At 38.2% G+C, this 22,969-nt stretch overlaps 2 protein-coding genes across 6 annotated transcripts in view; both read left to right on the top strand.

Annotated features, from left to right (window-relative positions):
* The window catches only part of slc4a11 (solute carrier family 4 member 11), a 138,490-nt gene extending 128,322 nt beyond the window's left edge, over positions 1-10,168 (top strand). For 4 of the 5 annotated variants that reach the window (XM_037746694.1, XM_037746691.1, XM_037746692.1 and 1 more), the window contains 4 exons: positions 891-1,064; positions 3,464-3,659; positions 5,236-5,405; positions 7,437-7,503. In XM_037746694.1, the coding sequence (XP_037602622.1) occupies positions 891-1,064; positions 3,464-3,659; positions 5,236-5,405; positions 7,437-7,503 (607 nt within the window). Of the gene's footprint in view, positions 1-890; positions 1,065-3,463; positions 3,660-5,235; positions 5,406-7,436 lie in introns of all 5 variants that reach the window. The other variant, XM_037746689.1, reaches the window with a different exon arrangement.
* A 2,697-nt stretch (positions 10,169-12,865) lies between these two features.
* Positions 12,866-21,660, top strand: rpia (ribose 5-phosphate isomerase A (ribose 5-phosphate epimerase)). Its single transcript, XM_037746719.1, has 9 exons — positions 12,866-13,211; positions 13,997-14,057; positions 15,105-15,160; positions 15,472-15,531; positions 15,760-15,824; positions 15,909-15,977; positions 16,593-16,734; positions 17,651-17,750; positions 18,814-21,660. The coding sequence occupies exons 1-9, from the start codon at positions 13,020-13,022 to the stop codon at positions 18,909-18,911; spliced, it is 843 nt and encodes a 280-aa protein (XP_037602647.1). The 5' UTR covers positions 12,866-13,019; the 3' UTR covers positions 18,912-21,660.
* Positions 21,661-22,969: the final 1,309 nt, after the last annotated feature.

Raw genomic sequence — 22,969 nt, 5'->3', positions numbered from 1 at the left:
TGTAATCATTATTATTATTTGTAATAATAATATTAATAATAATAATAATAATTATTATTATTATTATTATATTTTTTAATTATTAATAAGAATTATTATTATTATTATTATCAATGGTAATTATTTTGTTTGTTTGTTATTATTTACTTTGTTATTTTTTATTATTATTAATAATAATTATTATTATTATAATTATTATTAATTAAGTTAGTTGGTTATTTTGTTATTTATTTATAATTAATTTTATTATTATTATTATTAATTTAGTTTGTTATTTTGTTATTTATTATTATTATTATTATTATTATAATAATAATAATTTAGTTAGTTAGTTATTTAGTAATTTATCATAATTATTATTCTTAATTTCTTAATTTAGTTAATTAGTTATGTGATTATTTATTTTTATTATTATAATAATAATAATAATATTAATATTAATATTAATATTTTGATTGCTGTAGCCACTAGAGCAGGAGAGACAGGGAAGATGCACAGCAGTGACCCCTCACTAAAATGCTCTGTGGCATCATAAAGGTCGCACTCGTCCTTTTTTTTTACGTAAAGTTACCGTAATGTCACGCTCAGCTTATGACGTCATAAGTCAGTGACATATTGATTTATGCTTTGCTTCGTATGAAAACACGAGAGAGATCACATACATTTTCTCATATGTTGAATGAGAAGAATTAGTGAGGGAGTTTATTGAGGTTGTGTTGAAGGGCACCGCTAACCTTAGGAGAATGATGCCCTTTGTATTTGTGTGACTGAGTGTGTGACTGTATGCTAATTTATCTCTATGTGTGTGTGTGTGTTATTTCTCGATGTGGTTTGGGTGAGTTGTTGTGGTTTGAGCCTGTTGTTGTGCTAACCGTTGCACTGCTCCTCAGGTTGCTGAAGGGCACGGCGTATCACTGGGACCTGATGCTCTCCGGGCTCATTAACATACTGATGTCGGTGATGGGGTTGCCCTGGATGCACGCCGCCTTCCCCCACTCCACCCTCCATGTGCGCCAGCTGGCTTTCGTGGAGCAGCGCGTGGAGGGGGGGCACCTCTACGAGACGTGAGTTACCCGCCCTCTCTCATCGCCGCCGCTAATCAGACGCTCAATTAAAGGTCGTTCTTCGGAGCATGTGGTGACGGGTAATTTTGTGTTGCGGGCTACTGTATCCTGCTCTTCCCTGATTGCATGATTGCTATGTAACTAAGCATTTTCTCTCCGGGTGGAAGAGGCGAGGCAGCTTTTAAGAGATGAGAGGATTAAGTTCATCATTACGGCCACACAGAGATGTGCAGTTATAGTTAGCATATATTCACTGATAAAGAGGGCAGAGGGGACAAACTTCTATAAGAGCAGGAGATCTCATTAGAGATAGTGATTGTAGAAATATATGCAATTTAAGGTTCTTGAAAGTATGTATATGTCTGGAAATTAATATTCCAACTTTCCATATCTGATTGTCTATGAACATTTGTGAAAGTGGTTATTTAAAGCATAGATTACAACCTTTATAATGTGTAAACATTTAAAAAGTATATATAGTGGCACCTTTCAAGAGCAGAAAGTCATAAAGGGCCCCACAATAAAAATAAAAACTAAAGCAGGAGGGATAAGAAGAGTAAAAACAACATAAATAGAACTAAATGAAAATTAAGCAAAGTCAAGTCTAAACAGGTGGACATTAAGCTGCTGGTGCATACACATATATCAATAACGCATTAACGCAAATTTGTTTTAACGCCACTAATTTCTTTAACTCATTAATGCAACGTGCGATTTTACAATTGTAACAGACTCAGTTTTAAAGCTAGAGTGAAGATACTGACATCATATGAAACTGTAAAACCGAATGAATCCATTTGGTTATTCATGTCATACTAGCTTGTCAAGAAGGAGGTTAAATAACGCTCCAAACTTGCGCAAAATTTTGATGAGGAAAAACTGGCATGTCCATTTTCAAAGGGGTCCCTTAAGCTCTGACCTCCAGATATGTGAATGAAAATGGGTTCTATGGGTACCCACGAGTCTCCCCTTTACAGACATGCCCACTTTATGATAATCACATGCAGTTTGGACAATATCTGTCGTTGTTTTGTGTTTGTTAATTGATTTCCAATAATAAATATATACACACATTTGCATAAAGCAAACATATTTGTCCACTCCCATGTTGATAAGAGCATTAAATACTTGACAAATCTCCCTTTAAGGTACATTTTGAACGGATACAAAATGCGATTAATTTCAATTAAATATGGATTGACAGATAAATTGATAGAAAAATATGTGCTGTGACATATAAAAACAGTACGATATTGCACTTCTGGATATTGCATGTTTTTTGCAGGTTAAGTTCCTGAGTTATACATTTATACAAAGAAATAAACTAACGAGCAGTTGAAATGCAGTGTACAGTACAGTTTATACTGTACATAGAAAGGTTGGACTGCACTTGAAATGTAGCTGTAACTGTAAGTAGTGTGGTGCTGATAGTCAGTGTAGTTAAATGTTCTTCTATTTTATGTCCAAAGAGAGTTTAGGAGATGTAACCTGAAAAGTCTCCTTTAGTTTTAGGTCTGGAAAAAGAAGTCTTGAAACATGTTGCACATGTCCATGAGGTTGTTCAACCAAAGACACATTTTCCCTTCTAAGATTCTTTAATTTGAATCATTTTCAGAGGCGAAAAAAGGTCAAGACAAAGAAAAGGATGGTTAGAGGAAGAATATTTTTTGTGTGTAGTGAAAATCATTTTTTCCGTTTTCTTTTCTATCCCACTAATTATCTTACCCACCTCTCAGATTTATCTCACGACCCCTTTGTGGGTCATAACCCTCAGGTTGGGAAACACTTGTCTAATGAAGCCTTTTGCTTTCGCTAGTTTCTCTGGACAGGAGACGTGGAAGCCTGAAAACCCAATTTTATCATCAAAAACTACTGATTGGTCATCTTAGATGAATCTGTCCTCCACAACATGACACCTAGATTATACTACATTACACTAGAATTGTCATAAAATGTATATAATCATTAAATACAAAGAACACAAGGAGCCATGAGGCTATAAGAGCTCATAACACTCCAATCAGAACAAGTGAAGTCAGTTCATATATCTGTTTCCTCTGTATTTATGAAGGTTAAACAAGAAACAAAGCCTGTTGATGATATGTTTTACTATCTGTACAGAAATCAGGATATAACATCATTTTGTTCGCCACACTCCAAGATTATAAAAAAATATATATTTCCCTCAAACTCTAAGAAATTATTCTTAGAAAAGAAGATATTTGATCTGCAAAATTGAGAATTTTTCAACTGCAAAATGTGCGAGAACACTGATAAGAAAATCCTGGAAAATAATGTTGTCTGTTGCATTGTATAAAACAATGTGTGTGCTCTCCAGTAAACCATTCATTTGTGTGTGTGTTACTGTGTGTGTTTTCACGCTGTGTGCGTCTCCTCAGTATCGTCCAGGTGAAAGAGACCCGGCTGACGTCTCTGACTGCCAACATCTTCATCGGCGTGTCGGTGCTGCTGCTGCCTCTCCCGCTGCAGTGGATCCCCAAACCCGTCCTGTACGGCCTCTTCCTCTACATCGCCCTCACCTCCATCGACGGGAACCAGATGTGCGACCGCATGGCTCTCCTCCTCAAGGAGCAGGTGAGAAAGTATGTGTGTGGTGAGTGAATAAATGTGTGTGTGTGTGTGACCATATGTCGATCGCAGGGCTCTGCAGATCAAACGGCTGACTGGGTGCCCGGTGCTCGGAGTCAAATAATATTTGCGATATTGTGATATTTGTGATATTTGTGATATTTTTCACCGGTTGTCAATGTTATGTAAAATAATCCTTTATTATATGTTGATGTAAAGTGTTACACACCGCGGGTGAAGCAGCAGGTCACTGAAAGAGCTTTTTAAATACGCACGGGAGAAGCAGAGCCTTTTGTAGTCCATCTTCGGAACATTGTAGTTTTACCACGTCAATAACACCGGCCGCGGTCGCATCATAATTACGGAGCCTTGTGTGAGAGCAGTCAGATTCTCTTAACACCGCGGTTATCTTTTCCGAAGTCCACATGAATTCTCCCCATCTCTCCTTGACCTCATGACGTTTTCCATCGAGGTCAAGGAGAAGTGGTTAGGAAAAGACATTAGGATGTGATTTTTTTCCTTTTTGACCGCAGCCCAAATCACAAGATCACAATCTCTGCTTTAACCAGAAGCTTCAAGCGTCTGATGACGCATGACATGACATCATTTTACAGGTTCGCACATTTCATGGTAATTAGGTGATATTTAGCAAGTAACCTATTTGAAATTCCTTTGGGATTACTGCCAAATTACTCCAATATTTACCTCAAAATGTATCAAAAACTACTTTATTATAAACATTATTTAATATTTAAATGCTGAAATAACATAAAATGGTTAAAACAGGGCCCTGAGGCTTGAGAAGCGGCTGTTCACTGCTCTTCATCGGAGGTGGAAAACCAAAACTATTATCTATTTATCAGCAGACATGGAAATAAAACATATCAATTAACTTTATATTCTTTTCCTGGAAATGTATTAAATAAATTACCAGCTATTGGGAAATAGCACAATATCATTATTAAAGAAATTTCAAATAGCTTACCTGCTAATTATCACCTAATTACCATGAGATTTGCGGACCTGTAAAATGAACCGTATTTTGTGTTTCATGAGACACATTTACAGGCCTCAACAGTGTCTTGTTTCTGTCATGTTTCCAAAGTGATTGCAGGTAGTAACCAACATTGTGAAATAGTTTTTATAGTCAGAGCTATGTGGTAATGTTTGATTCATCGCCTCCTGTTGTTGCAAAGGTTCACACTGATACCAGATCAGTCGGGGGAGATGAGTTTGTGTTTGTTGCAGCTCCACTCAGACTGGAACGACAGGTGTATTTTTACATAAAAGTCCCATCGAGTGCAGGTTTTAAAATAATACCATCCGCTCCTCTCCTGTAGCCCCACCTCGCACATCCACACAGGAGACCCCTCGTGCTATAAATACACTTTATATGAAAGCATCCACTGAAAGCTAAATGTTATTTATGATCTAAAACCCGCCGCGCACTTCTAAGAGGCGTGTGGGCCGTCCATGTCCTTTAGTCATTCCTTTAAGCCAGCAGGAGACCTGAGAACAGTGAGGAAGAGAACCTCGGGGTAGATTGTATTTTAATCTGTCCTGATCCTCTCACCTCCTGCAGACGTCTTACCCGCCCACCCACTACATCCGCAAAGTGCCCCAGAGGAAGATCCACTACTTCACCTTCCTGCAGATGATGCAGCTGCTGATCCTCTGCACGTTCGGCATGTACCCGATACCCTACATGAAGATGATCTTCCCTCTGCTCATGATCATGCTAATTCCAATCAGGTACGGCCATTTTGTCCCAGAAAAATGATTTTCTCAAGTGCTCTGAAGCAGGATGACATTCAGCAGTAATGAATCCTGCGTCTGACCTGAATCTGCCTCTGGATCAGCCGCAGTCAAATTCTATTGTTGTCAACACCACATGTCTCTCTAAACAGCATCTTTTAGGGGAATATAGTTGACAATTCTAGTTTTCTTAATTCCTTAATTAATCTTTATTTAATTTCTTAATTACATTTTTTATACCGTAACAAGATTTAATGTTTTTCAGCTGGAAACATCTGGCACTTCAGTTGAAATACAAATGTTTTGCGCTGCAGTTCATCAGCTCAGTGTGACAAAACAAAATGTGTGAGAACAGTGGCTGCAGCGCTAACAGCAGATGGGTTGTAGTGCATTATACATGTGTACGATATTTGTAAATTCACAGAATAATTCACACCACTCTCCTTGACTTTCTTTGGCGCATCAAACTAGTGGAATACTTTAAAAAAAAACAATGATGTTGTGCACTTGAAAAAACTGTAAAACTTTAGAGAAAGCAAGTAAACTTTATTTATCTAGTGCTTTTCAAAGTTTAAGCATTAGTATTTTACTTTTTTTTTAACTGAATCAAAATTAGTTTTTCATCACTAAGTTTACTGAAACGCACTGTTAGTTGTTCATTACCACACCCATCCATTACATACCATTTTAAAGAGCATATTTAGCAGACTATACCTTTTTTAGATTCACATTTCAACAGTAGGTCAAAGTTTACTGGGAAAAGTCAATACTGTAGTTGCTGCACAGAAAAAGGGAATATGCACATTTGTATACAGTAAATGTATTTGTGTAGAAATGTATTACATGCAGGGTCTGAAATTAGCACCCGCCACCCGCCAAATGCGGGTAAATTGTTGGCATTTGGCGGGTGAAATCCTCAGGCCATCTGCCACTTTGGCAGGCAGGGAAAACGCTAGTGACGGGAATAGAGAACCGTAGTTGTCCGCTTTCTTGGCATCTCAAGCCTCCGTGACTATCAATTCCTCTTATTGATGCTTACCGACAGTTACGCATGCACAATGACGCATACGCACGTCGTATCATGTTTCAGTTTGTTTTGGACTGGAGACACGGCGGAGAGAAAAAAAAGCGCTCAACAGCGTGGCGCTACTAATCCTGAAGGGACTCGCCCTATTTTTTCCCTGATAATGCCACACTGTGAACAACAAATCTGTGTTGAAATCAGCAGGAGGAGAGTTAGTAACGTTAGCTGTTAGCAGCAGGTTGGCAGCACAGTCCCTCTTGGCTAAATAGTGAAGCTACTAACGTTAACGGAGGTGCCATTGAGTTATTGTTATGAGACGTTCACGGTCTGCTCAGCAAAATGACCGTTGCAAAATTAAGTTTTTGGCGAGAAACTTGAAAAGAAGAGAAAGAAGAGAAACTTTCACATCAATATAAAATAGATATTAGAGAGGTAATTATGACCTGTTTAACTTCACAACAACTTAACAAGATTTTTTTTAATCAAAGCAAATATATAAATAATCATAATCATTTGTATTGTGCGTTTTTATGCAAATAACCACTATAAATTGTAGACAATTGGACTCACTCTTTTGCACACAATGTGCCAAAAACAAATACAATTTGCTTGAATGAATGAGAAATTATAATCTGTTGTGAACAACAAACTAATTGTTCAGAGATTTGAGCTCATTGTTTTGAAAAAAAAAAGAATTGAGCCAAAGCGAATGAGAAAAAACGTAAAAAGAAAAAGGTTTTTGAGTGTAGTAGTAGTATCATTTTGTTGATATACAGTATACACAGCATTTTCCCACCCAGGTCTCCTGTGAGATTGTGCACACTCACATCCATGTGTGTATCGTTGATTCGATCTCTTGTTCACTGGCACCACCGAGAAGGAAGTGATACATCTTGTCTGATAAGATCTGACACTCGGATGGTTTCGGTGTTTTGTTTCCTTATGTTTTCTTTCTCAGCGCCGGTCTAACAACTGACACAGATTTCTGTCTGCTCTGTGTTTAGGAACAACGTGCTTCCTCATATCATTGAGGCCAAATACTTGGACATAATGGATGCCCAACACATGTAGCTACAGATGGAGACACGTTCTGGATCCACGAAAAAGACGTCTGGAATAATTACAACCACAAAAAAAGAAATTTAAAAAAAACCACAACATATTTTTCAATGCAAAACTGTATGGAAGCAAAAAGGAGAAATATTGACTGTTTTGATTTTTGTATCTGATAAGAACATTCTTACAGGTGAAGCACTGGAAGTGGCGTGAGAAACGAGAGATGAGTGTGGGAAATATTTCCAAACGTGGACAGACGGCGTCTCTCTGAGGGGGAACGTTCTGCCCAACAACAGGAGCGTCCAGAACTCCCTGTTTCACCTCTGTTTGACCCTCGTTCAGTGCCATATACCTCCATGTTCTCCTCTCACACCTTTACATTTTACAATATCCTTACTGGGGTGTACTCATCTGTATGTTTAAGCTATGGGTAAGTGCTTAAAGTACTCACTAATACTGTGTAAGTAATACAAATGCTGCCGGTGTACATTGTAGAGAGGTGTAATGGCACAATGTAAGTATGAACAAAATCTTTGTGACACTTTGCACTCACATTGTGTTTTTACGCTGTCATACTTCGGGCATACTTACACTGTGTTGATAAGTACTTAAATACTTTTCTGTGGGTGAATTAACCGGTAAAAAGAACACTGCATTTAAGCCACTGCAAAGTAAATCTGTACTTTTTTGTAATTCTGTCATTGTGCAGTGTTTAAAACCTTTACATTCCTGCACCTTTTAGCTGTGATTCCCCCCCTTTTCTATGAAGGACACTTGTGCATATTTAGTTTCTAAGTCATTCCAACAAATATCAGTGTTCATTAAGGATTGTGTGAGTGTGTGTCATAGGCACATTATTATTATTAATCTGTCCTTCATCTAGCTTCCTGCCAGTTCTTTTTAAAAGGTGGAATTTACGTTGAATAAAAAAAAAAATACATTCCACAGATATATATATATATATATATATTATATGTAATTATTTAGAACGACAGCACAAGCCAAAACATCTAGTGAAATCTTTATCAAATTATGAATATATTAGAATATATTATGGAAATATACAAAAAAGTATTTTAGGTTAAATTCAAATAAAAATATTTATTTATCATGCTGACAGTTTATCTTTTAAGTACAAAATAAGAAATGTGTCTGTTTACATTCCACGGTTATATATTGATTCTTGTATTTTGAGTGTGTTGTCTCACATCAGGCTTTGCCGCAGTGTTTACATATCAAAGTCCCTTCCAGCTCCACAAAGTCCAACACAGTTCTGGTGCATTGCTAGTAAAGATGAAAGTCAGGTAAAAAAAAAAAAATACAAAAAAAAATATATTTGTGAGCTTTGGATTCAACAAAATGCATCCCTTTCTTTTAGTTTTATTTTTTGTGAACAAGTGTTCAAAGATGAGTTTTAGAATTAATCTGGTCTTGTTTTCTATTTAGATGTTATGATTAGATCAATGCTTGCAAACGTCGTCATGTAATAATCCAGACGTCTGGACAGATTATCTTGTTATCTTCAGTACAAAAAGACAAAAAAAATTCTAAGCAAGCAAGCGCTGGTTTGCTTAACAGCATGACTCATCTGGGGTTTTGATACGATGTGATGCCAATGGACACGTATCCTACACAACACCAGAAAAAAAAGAGTATAAAACAGTAACTTCTCAACAATGCAACGCTCAATATTCAGCAATACTGTGTATAAAAAACACACTGGTGAGATCCCAGCGAAGCAAAGACAGGCCAGCTGTATTTTTAAGACACACCTTTTCAGTCCATCGTCATGGTACAAAAAAAAACCAGTGCTGATTCAATTATCGCACAAAAAAAAAAAAGGTTTGCCTGTCAACAAGGCGTTCACAGTGCTGGATTTTATTACTTGCTTTCCCAATATCCAAATGGCAGCTCCCTCATGCAGTTCTGTTGAACTTTTTGTCTTACAGATGTGAGAAAGATGTCCAATTTAAGCAGATGTCTCACGCCGAGATAGCGAGGCATGAAAAGGAAAAAAGATGGAGAGCATTTGCATAATCCTTTGGATTAAGTCTTACTGGTGAGAGAGCAGAGAGATTGTGAGGTATGAAGTAATATGTACAGTTTGCAATGCAAAGTTTAGTTTTTATCAAGTATCCATTATAATCCATGGCGAAGTATTAGTTCCTAACTTTGGACCGAGTACAGAGATTTAACCATTCTTCTTCTTACGTGACAGTAATGTTGTTGTTCCTTGATATCTTCTCTGTACTGATGATTTTGGAATAGCAGCAAACTTCTCTCAGAGGACTCGACATTGGATTCAGAGTGATAGAAACACGACTCTGTTTGTGACTCCCCTCCTCCTCCTCCTAATTGGATTTGTTTGAAATTGCGTACTGTGGTGTTTTCTTTTTTTCTTTTCCCTTTTTGTTTTTCCTGATTTCATATAGCCTAACTTTTTCTAATCATGAATGTAAGGTGTGGATTTTTATATAGCATAATAATTTAGGTGTCAAACAGAATCTGTAATTTTGTCAAAAAGATCAGCTATATTTGTAAGCTGTAATATGTAAAAATGAGAAAAAAATGGTTATAAAACAGAATGTGTTGGTTTACTATAGTATATATATATACTGTACACTGAAAAAGAGAGACTATCTCAAGCTGTTTGCCAAATAAAAAGTAGTAGTGATGTTAATACGTGTGCTTGTGTTCATTATGGTGTCTGTCCTCTTGTTGACCTCCTGAACATTTATCTAGTGCCACCATTAGGACAAAACTTCTCCTTGACCAACACTTTGTTCCATTATAAGATATCACAAAAGGTTAAATAGCAGACGTGTTGACTTGAGTCACATGACTTGGACTCGAGTCACATGACTTGGACTCGTTACACTACTGAGCGTCGGTTTAAAAAAATTATACCAAAGATAATAAACTACGCAAATCACATTACATTTGGTGAAGAGCGCATTATGACTTGTTTAGGACTCAAAACTCAAAGTTTAGGACTTGGGACTTGACATGGGACTTGTTGGTCTTGACTTGGGACTTATTGGTCTTGACTTGGGACTTGTTGGTCTTGACTTGGGACTTGACTTGGGACTTGTTGGTCTTGGCTTGGGTCTCGACTTGGGACATGACTTGGGACATGTTGGTCTTGACTTGGGACTTGTTGGTGGTCTTGACTTGGGACTTGTTGGTCTTGACTTGGGGCTTGAACTGGGACTTGTTGGTCTTGACTTGGAACTTGTTGGACTTGACTTGGGACTTGTTGGTCTTCATTTGGGACTTGTTGGTCTTGGCTTGGGTCTCGACTTGGGACTTGACTTGGGACATGTTGGTCTTGACTTGAGACTTGTTGGTCTTGACTTGGGGCTTGAACTGGGGCTTGAACTGGGGCTTGTTGGTCTTGACTTGGAACTTGTTGGTCTTGACTTGGGACTTGTTGGTCTTGACTTGGGTCTTGACTTTTGACTTGACTTGGGTCTTGTCTTTCTTGACTTGAGTCTTGACTTGGGACTTGTCAGTCTTGGCTTAGGACTTGTTGGTCTTGACTTGGGACTCGTCTTGGGATTTGTTGGTCTTGACTTGGGTGTTGACTTGGGACATGACTTGGAACTCGTTGGTCCTGACTTGGGTTTTGACTTGGGACTTGTTGTTCTTGACTTGGAACTTTTTGGTCTTGACTTGGGACTCAACTTGGGATTTGTTGGTCTTGACTTAGGTCTTGACTTGGGTGTTGACCTGGGACATGTTGGTCTTGACATGTAATAATAACGATCAATAATAACAAACAAACAATAATAATTATAATAAATAATAATTGTATTCCAAGTTAACTGGAACTTAAAAAATAACTAACACTGTGTCTCGAACCTCAAAACCTTTTTGGTACCAACCAAAACGTGGTAGTCACGTACTGAAACTGAAAGCTGACATTTATGTCATGTGTTATTTGTAATCCTGTTAATGTAGCCTTTGACCACATGATTCCTGATTAAAATCAACATTTTCCACATTTTGTAATTATATTTTAGTGGCAAATGTTCTGTACAAATGCTTGTTTTTACAACACTTGTTTTTTTGTTGTCTTCTAGACAAACATGTTTATATTCCCTAATGTAAGGACACAACAGAGAACACAGGACGAACAGTATTCAGAGATTTAAATCAATTTCTCCTGCATGTCCCATTAAAAACACATGACTCTCATGGGTGAAGACGATCAAATTGAAGTCGCTGCATCAGTTCTTCTCTCTGATGTTTCTCCCAAAGCTCAAATGTCAACTGCACCCTTTGTTGTGCACCAAAAAATATCTAAATCTAATTGGCAGATTGACTGTGATGAAATTTCCAGAGCAAATTTCCACCTCTCTAGAGAATTAACCCTTTTTTATTTTTAACTTTGGGCACTTTTCTCTTGCACCACCCTCAGGCCAAAATGTCAACTTTGCACACAATAAATCTCATAATTTAATATGAATTTTAATAATATTGCTGAGCTCAGTCATGCTCCCAAAGGGATGAACCTTTTAAATGATCCTGACTCCATAGCTGTTCCTCTGGCGCCACCCTCAGGACAAACTGTACATGTTCAGCTCCACCACTCAGTATGAAGATGTATTGTAGTATTTTTAATCTAAATTATTAAATATTACACGGAAACAATCCTCAAAAAGCCAAAGATGTATAGTAGGCTATATTTTTATCAGAATCAGATATACTTTATTGATATATATATTCAAGATTCAAGATGTTTATTGTCACACCAGTTATACATGTACAATTGTGTGAAATACGTTATATACAATAAATAAAAGGAAATACTTTTTACAAAGGCATATTAAGAACATATATATATATATATATAGAGAGAGAGAGAGAGAGAGAGGCAGTGAGATAAATATAGAAGCAGATATATATAGATAATTTATTCTCTTATATAAGCATAAATCATTTTAAGAAAAATGGAAATAAAGGAGTATTTAAAATATAAATTATTTACACAATGCTACAAAATATAACAGTAAGAAGTCATATAAATAAATAATAAATATGTACAAATATGTGCATCAGACACATACAATATATACAGTATATAATAAGTGAATAAAAAAATGCTCATAAGTAGGATCTATTAAGTTTGTTAAATATAAATGCAAGAATAATATAGATACAAATTAAATAAGAATATTTCTTGAAATATACAGTATAATTGTATTAATACCAGTTGAATTATTGTTAACCCACAATTTGGGAAACTCTCGCGAGATGGATGCGTTTAGGCTAAGTCGTCGGGCAGAGATTCTCGCGAGACTTTACACGTTTTGAGCATCTTTGGTTAATGAAGTTTTCGCAGTTTGCGGGTTACCTTCTAGACACCGTGTTGCTGCTGCGCTGCACCTGCGCAGATAACAGCAGATCTCTAATAAGTCATATGATAAGAGACAGGAGGACAGGTGATCAGCTGTCAAACAGGATTAACAGCATCTAGCTTCCTGGTGCGGAGGAGCAGGAGAACCGGTCTGTCTCTAGTGGGCCGGGTCATGAGACTCCAGAGGTGGGTCTCCTTCAGTAAACTCCTCTCTTCTTCCTCTTCCTCATCCTGGAGGCTGGCATCAGCAGCTCTCTGCAGACAGGAGCACGTGTGTCTGTTCACTCAGTCCGCTAACAACAACAACATGGCAGAGGAGGCGAAGAAACTGGCCGCTTACGCTGCTGTGGACAACCACGTCCAGGTACAGAGGACTGTCTTTACACATGTGTCTCTGTCTCTCTGATAATGTCCACATGTGTCCCTGCTAGCTGCTAGCTGCAGACCCAGATGCTGCATGCTAGAGACAGAAAGTAGCCTAGCTTTGCTACCTCAGTGCTGTTATCTAACCTGCACGGTTTGTGGAGGGATTTGGCTCAGTGTTATGCATGCTTGTCCCGGGATAGTGGGCTAACTTTGCTCGGTATTAAAGGACTAAATATACTAACAGTACAGCATGTTACAGCATGTTACAGCCTGTGTTAGCTGCTGCTAGCAGGACAGTCAGGGTAGTTTTAACTGATGCACAGACAGAAAGAGATGAGCTAACATGATATGCATGATCTAAACAATGCAGCCTGGAATAAGAAAGCTGCCAGAGGCTTTATTATGTGTTATGCATGAGATTAAAGTCAGTTTACTGTTACAGATTATCTAATGGAGCTGAGATAGTGCAGGAATTTAATATATGGACAGTTTGGGTTATGAAATGCAAACGTTTTTAACTTTATTGTATTTTTTGAAGCTGTAATTTAACACTTGTATATTATGTTCATGGTGTTTTGTTCCTGTCTGACTCTGGGGAAAACAAAACACATAAAAACACTTTATTTAATATAAAAAACTCCACTGTTCCTCTTATCCTGTCCATTGCTACTGCTGCTTTTCAACACACATCCAGCCAAGTCATTGTGACACCAGGTTTTATGGCCTGGTGTGAAATGAGGCATGGTTGCATCAAGTTTTAGTTATTTTCTGTCTCTCCTACAGAACAACCAGGTGGTTGGAGTGGGCAGTGGATCAACCATCGTCTATGCTGTAGACAGATTAGGTGAGTGAAACCAATATAATTCTGATTTTAGATGTCTCAGAAATGACACCTAACCAACTGACTTTTGTCTTGTAGACAATCACTTAGCCACAGTAAGATTAAAGCTCACCACTTCTTTGTAAATATGTGTTTTTCTGCTTTATCATTCAGCATAGGCAGCAACATTTATAATTGTATTACCAGTGCTTAGAGGGATAGTTTGGACGGTCGGCGTGCCCCCAGTTTTTGAGAAGCAGACAGGAGTCCCTGCACGGAAGTGAAGCAATGTACTGCTGTGGCAAAACACATTTCAGACACCTAAAAGAAAGGCTCACCTAAAAAAATCAATATCAGTTTAAGTGTACACTATATTTAGAATATTATCACCACTTTACTTTGCTGTGAGACAGCCCTTTCTAATGGGGAACTGAAGCCGATGTATACATCAATGCTCTCTTCAAAGCCGCCAGACTCCATTGGAAAAAAACTGTATTTTTGACCACACTGAACACAGGAGTTACTGGTCTACCGCTGCCTTGATTGGTTAGTTTGTTTGTGTTATTGTGTGACTTTGGTGAATCCGAACTAACCCTTTAAATCATGAAAGTCACAGAATAACACAAAATAACTAACCGATCAAGGCAGTGGTAGACCAGCAACCCCTGTGTTCTGTGAGGTAAAATTACTGTATTTTTCAATGGAGTCTGGTGGCTTTGGTGAGAGCAAAGAAAAATGGCTTCAGTTCCTCCTCGGAGATATAGACTGTATAGCTGACTGACGGCAAGGTAAAGCTGTGAAAATATTCTAAATATAGCGTACACTTATAGGATATTGATTCTTTTAAATGACTAAAATATGTTTAGCTGCTGCCCCAATCCACAGCAGTACATTGCTTTGCTTCTTTGCCGTAACTCCTGTCTGTTTCTCCAAACTGGGGGCGTGTCGACCACCATTTACTGTGACTGGATAAGTACCTCATACAACCCCACTTCAAAATATCCAAACTATCCCTTTAAAGTAAACCCATTCATGATCCCTCTTTTACTTTGTGCATGTTGTTTATTCCAGCTGAGAGGGTGCGTCAGGAGAAACTCAACATCGTGTGTGTGCCCACCTCCTTCCAGGTTGGTTTGAGATAATTAAACTTACTTGTCGACTTCTAATTATTTTCATCCTGGTGGCTTAATGCTGCGTACACACACACACAGCATTTGGTAACAGCATGTACTGTAACACTGTGGCTTCATTACCACACACAGTCTTCTCTTTTTTTGTCTAAGTATTTGCAAGAGAAGATGCATTAATCCTAACTGTAGTTCACAAAAGTGCCCTTTTAGAAAAATAATGCACAAAAGTTCAAATTGTAAATCGCATCGCAGCTTTTTGTCTCCTGGTCGTCACATTTAGTCCTGTCTCTGTGCTTGTCCTCCCACAGGCTCGCCAGCTGATTGTGCAGCACGGCCTCACGCTGTCGGATCTGGACAGGCACCCAGAGGTACGATGAGCTCGTTACAAATGAATCTGAAAGCCGTGGACGTGAGGAAGGGGCCGCAATACGTTGGCGCTCAAACTCTGTCAGCTTGAATTGTAGCGTTGTGGAAATTGTGCCTATGTGACTGCAAAAGAAAAAAAACATGAATGGTGGAGCTGAGTGTCTAAATGTAGAGAAACGGTGCCTTTACTTTGTCGTCTGCTGTAATAAGTTAACATTCCTCCCACGCAGCTGGATGTGGTGATTGACGGAGCGGACGAAGTAGACGGAGATCTCACGCTGATTAAAGGTGGAGGGTGAGGACAGTTTAATACAGACAGCAGAACTCAGCCGGTGTCTCCTCTGGTTTCTGTCTCACTTGTCCTCTCTTTGTCTCACAGCGGCTGCCTGACGCAGGAGAAGATTGTAGCCGGCTGTGGAAAACATTTCGTTGTCATTGCTGACTACAGGTTAGTATTTGCTAGTTTAACTCAGAATGAGAAGTTAAATTACTAGTGAAAGTGTTTTTGACAGCCCTCAAAGGAATAAAATAATGGATGTTTTTCATTAATAATTTGATCAATTTCTGTGTGCTGGTTGAGAGGCTGCCATTTCTGCCTTGTAGTACATTCAAGCTTTAATTGCATGTTTGTATTAGTGATGTCTGATTAATCGGTCGGACAATTAATCGGGGCAATTAATGCCATTTTAAGATGATCAGCATCAGCCGACGCCTGCACTCACAACGCCGATAAACAAGCCAACACCAGACAAACTAACATAGTTTATTTTATTTATTAATGTAAGTTTACAAATCTTCGTCATTCCTTTATTATTATTTTTTTTTTTTAACAAGGTTTTTGTTAACCTGTAGACTTGTATTATTTGTATGTATTGAATTGTTGTATTTTATCAGATGCAAAAAGAAGAAAACATAATATCAACATTATATATCGACCTCCCTGCTCTCTAAATATCCACATCAGCCATTGAAAACCCCCATATCTGTCGACCTCTAGTTAATATGTGTGTACGTGTCCAGAATAGATGTGGTTCTTATCTTCCTCTTCCTCTTCCTCTCCCAGGAAAGACTCCAAGGCTCTGGGCCAGCAGTGGAAGAAGGGAGTTCCCATCGAGGTGATCCCCATGGCGTACGTTCCCATCTCCAGGACGATAGCCAAACGCTTCGGAGGCGAGGCCAACTTACGGATGGCTGTCAGTAAAGCAGTAAGTGGAGGATTGGCTTGGCTCGGCTCTCACTTCATCTGTATTCAACACTTCTCTTATTTTGCTGTTTTCATGGCACCTCTCTGTGTTGCAGCAACAATTTCACAATTCTTCTTTTTTACTCCCAGCTTGGCCTTGGGTTGCTCTGCGGTAGATTTCTGAATTTCTGTAGATCACTCTGGTTTTCTGTTCAGAGGCTTGTGGGGTCCTAAGGTTCAGGTTAAGAAGGACTCTAAAACTAGAAGAGCCTAATTGTCCTTTGGCAAGATGTTGAATTTACCTGTTCAGTCACTGCAGTCTGCTCTGGACCAGGTTATTGGCTGAAATGGCTGCAATGTCGTTACATTTGGATTGACGCTTAAAAGAACCCTCTGGAGTGTCTTTATTTCCTTCTCAGTTCTGTTAAAATGAGACAGGAGAGTTTTGTTTGTTGTCCTGGCTCTTCATGTTTGTATTGTTCCTTTTCACTGTTGAGCCTGGAAGCAGTTTGTGTCCTACTGAGTGGACAAGTCCCAGTTTGTTTACCCAGGAAGCCTTGGTCCTCACACAAATGTTTGCTTATACAACATTTGCCTCATAGTTACACATGATGACTTAATCATTTCAACAGTCAGGTCAAATATAAGTTTCTTTGTTAACTGGAAAACCTTTTGAACAGCTGTTGTCAACCAGGCAAGGTAAAGAAATGAGTCAGTTCTGCTTATCAAGGTGTCAGTTTGTCAAAGGAGTCATAGGCTTTGAAAAACGGATGGTTTATCTAACATTTTAGTTGTGTCCTTTTGATATTTAGTATTATAAACACATTTCTGTGATATGAACTTTGCTGGCAGCCCTCTGGTTATTAGATAACAATTTAAAGAAAATGTGTGAATGATTTTGTGACTGAGGTCTGAGTTGTGTGTTTTGTGGCTCTCAGGGTCCTGTGGTCACTGACAACAGCAACTTCATCCTGGACTGGAAGTTTGAGCACGCTCAGAACTGGAAGGAAGTCAACACGGCCATCAAGATGATCCCAGGTGAGGAGCCGGCTCTTTGTTTATTAAGACAAATATGGCAGTGTTTAAGTACCGGTAATATCCTGCTGCCAAACACATCGTCATCACAAACAACCTCCCAGAAATGGGAAGCAGGAGGGCAAGACGTGATGTGAACGAGCGAACATCAGATTGTTTCAGTTTTTACAAATGAAGATGTCTTAACTTGCTATGTGCGTCAGCAAACGGGCAAAGCGACGTGTCGCTTGTTTGAAAAACAGCTCATCTGGTATTTATTTATTTATTTTTCGTTGGGATTTATAATCACTATTTACTTTGTTTCTCTATATTTTAATTTATTTATTATTGTTATTACTATTTTTTTCCCTATTTATTTTTCTCTATTTTTTTTTTATTTATTTTTTTTATTCCTATTCTATTTTTTGTTATTTCTTATTTCTATTTTCTAACTCTCATTTTTATTTTTATTTATTCATCTATTTATTTATTCTTTTACAATTCCTTTTCTATACTTCTCTTCTCTTCTCTCCTAATATACGTATAAATAAACATGTCATTTTTCCTCCCTGTACATTTATTTATTCTCTGGGCCTATGGACGAAAAATATTACTCATTCCTACTTAATGGAACAATGTGTGGACATTGTGGGGATGCCGAATTTCACGAACTGCCTTCTAAGGACACTTATGACCCTGTTGTGTCATGTCAAAACATGTGATTGTGCAGTACGACTGTACCTGTTGAAAGGACATAAAAAGAATTAAAAAAAAAAAAGAAAAACGACTCGCCCTGGCTCTATTTATTCAAAGTTTTGCACACCTCCCAACCCTGACAGTAACCGACGGTTAATCAATATCACCGTCTCTATGTAATAGAGAGTGACATCGCTGGTAGTGTATCTGGACAATTTTTCGCTCCATTCACCAGCTCGCTCGCTGTTTGTTAGGAAGAGGTGTCAGGAGGACTTTGCGAAAATGTTGGTTGTGTTATGGCTCCAAACTTTCATTGGTAATGAGCCTTGAAAATTGTATTCGACCTTTGTGGTCCAACTAAACGGTGCGTCTGTGTGTGTGTCCTCTCCAGGTGTAGTGGAGACGGGGCTCTTCGTCGGCATGGCTGAGCGAGCCTACTTCGGCATGGAGGATGGAAGCGTGCAGGTTCGAGATCCTCCGGTCAACTGAGGAGTTTGCCATATTCACCGTCTTCCCTCCTCTCCAATGACCTCACTTTACCCACAAGTGCCGCGTTCATGCCTTCCACCCGGTCTCAGTCTGTGTTTTGGACAGAGCTGCACCTCCTGCAGAACTGGACTAAAACTCACACACATCTCAAAACCAGATAGAGTTAAGCATCACTTGTTTTTTCTCATCCTGCAGGTGGTGCTTCTGACACTGTGAGATTTAAAGTGCCTGATGAGTAAAATCAAGTGCATCTGATATGTTTAGTTTTTCAGCGTGTATTGTTGTTAGAGTTGTGGTTCTCAACCAGCGTGATGAACCACTGCAGTGGTGCAGAATGAACCTTAAGGTGTGCCTTGAGATTATATTTTAAGACCTGTTTAAATAAATGATCCATGAAAGTTACATATAAAAGCTCATAATCACACATCAAACTATTGCCATCTGTTCGGCTGCTAGAAATAACACAAGTCCACTCGTCAAAGTGAAGGCTCAAGACATTGCAAGCAGTCAGAAAGCTGATATGCCTTGAAGTCTTTTTGTTTAATTAGATCACAGAAAAAGGAGTACTATGAACTCTCCTACAACACCAAGAAGTTTTACTTTTTCAGGAAATTAATTTCCTCTAATTAATATGCTAATTAAAACTGAAAAAAAGCTCCAAAAATTAATGAGATCTTTGACAATTTCGGGAAACCCTGTGGTGCAGGTGTGAAGCTTCTATTATTTGGTTATCGTGTTACAATAATCCAATGTCGCCCACATACCGCACAGCACAGAGGTGGGCTGTAATGAATATAATGTAGATGCTACTGGCTTTTAAACAGACACATTTCAACGCATGCTTTAGTAGAAAATGCCTGCGTAGAAGCTACCAATGGGCCTTTGTACAAAAAAGGTTAAACCAAAGGACGAGGTGAAATCATCCTGTTGTTGTAAAAGCATGTACTTCCTGTTTTGTCTCTGAAATGTGATTTTCTCTGTGTGGTCGCAGCAGCTTCATCGTTCTTTCAGTGCCTCGGTGTAACTGAAGCTCCGTCTGTTGTCACCTTGTGTGTCCTACAGCAGCATGTGGTTAATTTTTTACAATTTTGTGGTAGCATAGTGGTACATTTTTCATCATCTCAACCATTCAGCTGCACTTGACGACAATTATATATCCTCTTTATTAGGAATTGCAGTTGTTAAAGTGTTCTGGACAACTGTGCGGGTTTAACAGGTATAATACGACATCTGCATTTCAGGATTTTCACCTGGAAATTAATCCATTCTGTCATGCAATTCCTTAACAGAGCCAGTTTGAAATATTTGGTGGTTTAAATATGTTTATTTCACTGGCCAGTGGGGTTCATAGTCCTGATATGGAAGTTCTTCTCCTTGAACTTTAGTGTATGATAAGCATTGTGTCATGGACCAATGATCTGATTTCTTGGGTGAAGACAGAGTTTGAGAAATCTCTGCGGTTTCGTCAGAGTTTCAACAGCTGTTTGTGTGCAGTTCCACTAATCAGTGAGCCGGGTTAAAGTCCAAACCAAACCTCTGAATGTGTTTACTTTCATGCATGTACCTCCCTCTACTGTGTTGGCTCCGTTTTGTGCCTGCAAGTTAACTTGCATTACAGTTTTCCTTACACAAGCCATCTGGTCACAGGAAGTCTTGTGCCATCAACTTAATGTTAAATATAGCTATAGAGAGACGTGTTATGAGGTAATGATGATGGGCAGTTGTGCTATAAAATACTCACAGAACTGATGTAGCTCAAATCCGAACCAACAGCAACACAATTACATTTTATGTGCCTTGGCACGCCAAAGCAATAAAACACACTGCTTTATTCAGATGTAGCAAAATGTATTGATTGTCATATTGTTGGAACAACTACCACTCACAATCACTGCTACGTTTAGTTAAAAACTGCGTCATCAGGTTTTAGGAAAGACATTTCAATGAACAATAATGCAGCAAGACAAAAGATGTTTGGTTTAATTTGTGTGCAGCTCCCAAAAAGAAACATCCAAGATGTCATGTTTCACAATGTCCCATCTTTATTGAATCTTATTTGTAATCATTTCAAGATGTTGAAGTCTTAAAAAGCAGTACAGTGCAGCTTTGAATGTGTAGCACAGTGCTCTTTCTGAATTGTCTAAAAATCAGAAGCTCGTCATTCTTTCTCTCAAAGATTCAAATAGTCAAGTTGTCTTTCTTTACAGCATGGAAAAGTTCCTTTACTGTCCAGAACAACCATCATTTGTTTGAAAATTGTGATAATTTTTCCATATGATTGATATCTTTCATTTTGAAATGCAGCTAATCACTCTACTTTTGGCTCACGATGCCTTACACTTTATTTTTGTATGTTTATGTTTTTGTATGTACATCTCTGAGCGACTCAGGAGAACATCAAGCAAATGCAAAAGCAGATTTGTCTACAAGCCACTGTTCTTAGGTTCTTAGGTTCTTAGGTACGGGGCATCCGATTCTATTCTAGTCTAATTGTACTCTCATAAATCAAATGGAAGCGGATGAATTTGAGGATGTATCACGGCCTCAGTGGAGTGTAGACAATGGTGAAGTTAACTGAACTGAGAATACGTGGCCCAGTTTGGGTCCGATACAAGTTGTACACCGTGTTGGATATTTTTGCACCAGCATTTCTCTTATTCCTTTCTTTACCAACAGACTGTGATATAATTTTTACTGTGACGGTACTATTTTCTTTTGTCAACCAATACAGAACCATAATGATAACATAGTATGTCTCCTTGTGTTATTTCTGATGATTCAGTGAAAACGTATTGTCATTCTGTCAATAACTTGATGTGGTGGAATGTAGACTTTGTTCCAAAACTAGATACTAGAGCAGAAACAATTAGTCAATTAATCAATTTGGCTCATGAATTAAATTGGCAACAATTTTGATAATTGTTTGGCATTTGTGCTTAAAAAAATTACAAATATTCACTGGTTTTAGCTTTGCAGATGCTTCTATGATAGTAAGCTGAATATATTAATGTTTTGGACAGTTGCACCACATTTACGCCTTGCATTAACATGCATTTTTCCTTATCCAGATAATGTGTCCGGATACAGATCGTATTTTAATAATACCAGGTGTAAATGGGGTGTATGTCAGACTAAATAAGCAATTATTAATGTGGGCTAATTTCCTAGTAATCAACAAAATAATCACCAGATTAATTGATAATGAAAGTAATTGTTAGTTGCAGCCCTTTTAAAAATCAGATGTAAGTGAGATTTTTTTTATTTATTTAGTTTTTGGGTAATTTGGATGAACCAAGTACAGAATTTGTTATGTTTTCATGTCAAAGATGATGGAAAAGATGAGTTGACAGAAAACCTTGATGGTGCCATTCTCCTTTATGGTCACATGGGGGTGCTAGAAATGCAAGTAGCTTGTTTTTGCTGCAAGGTGTTCACTCCTCACACAGCAAACTGGGTTCACAATCTGACCTTATGTACCATCTAAAATCATTATTAAATAAAATATATATCCAATAGGTAGGCATTGACTATCTGTATAGCCACAAATGCTTTTAAATTGCATTTAAAGTAGCTGTCATGTATATTTATGAAAACATAACTCAGAAACTTGAAAGTCATGTAGTTTTATATAAGTTTCTATTTTAAAAACTACATTCTTTATAGCTTTAAGTCTCTCACTGACATTATGTCATAGCCCTCCCTTGTTTGTTTATCCAGAAACTGAGAACAAAACTCGTGATCAGGAACAGGAAATGCACCTACATCTACATCTACAGCAGCGAAGCCACGTTGATGCTTTTATGTCGGCTGTCTTGACAACTGCCAATGAGTGACAGCTGAAATATCGAATGTTGTGCTGACGTTTAGGCAACGAGGGGCAAAAATCAACCAATAGCGTTGCTGCATCTCGGCAGCGTCTCTCTGATTGGACGTTTGGTGACACATTCCACCAATCAGATCCCTGCAACACGATTTGCCATCGGGGATTTTTTTGCGTCACTTTTTTTGCTGTGCTGAGCCAGTGCGCATGCGTCGAGAGGGATTAGCCAATGAGATGC

This window comes from Sebastes umbrosus, chromosome 16 (assembly GCF_015220745.1).
Source record: "Sebastes umbrosus isolate fSebUmb1 chromosome 16, fSebUmb1.pri, whole genome shotgun sequence".
NCBI lineage: Eukaryota > Metazoa > Chordata > Actinopteri > Perciformes > Sebastidae > Sebastes > Sebastes umbrosus.
The sequence above is the reverse complement of the archived record's forward strand: the minus strand, read 5'-3'. Positions and strand labels throughout refer to the sequence as shown.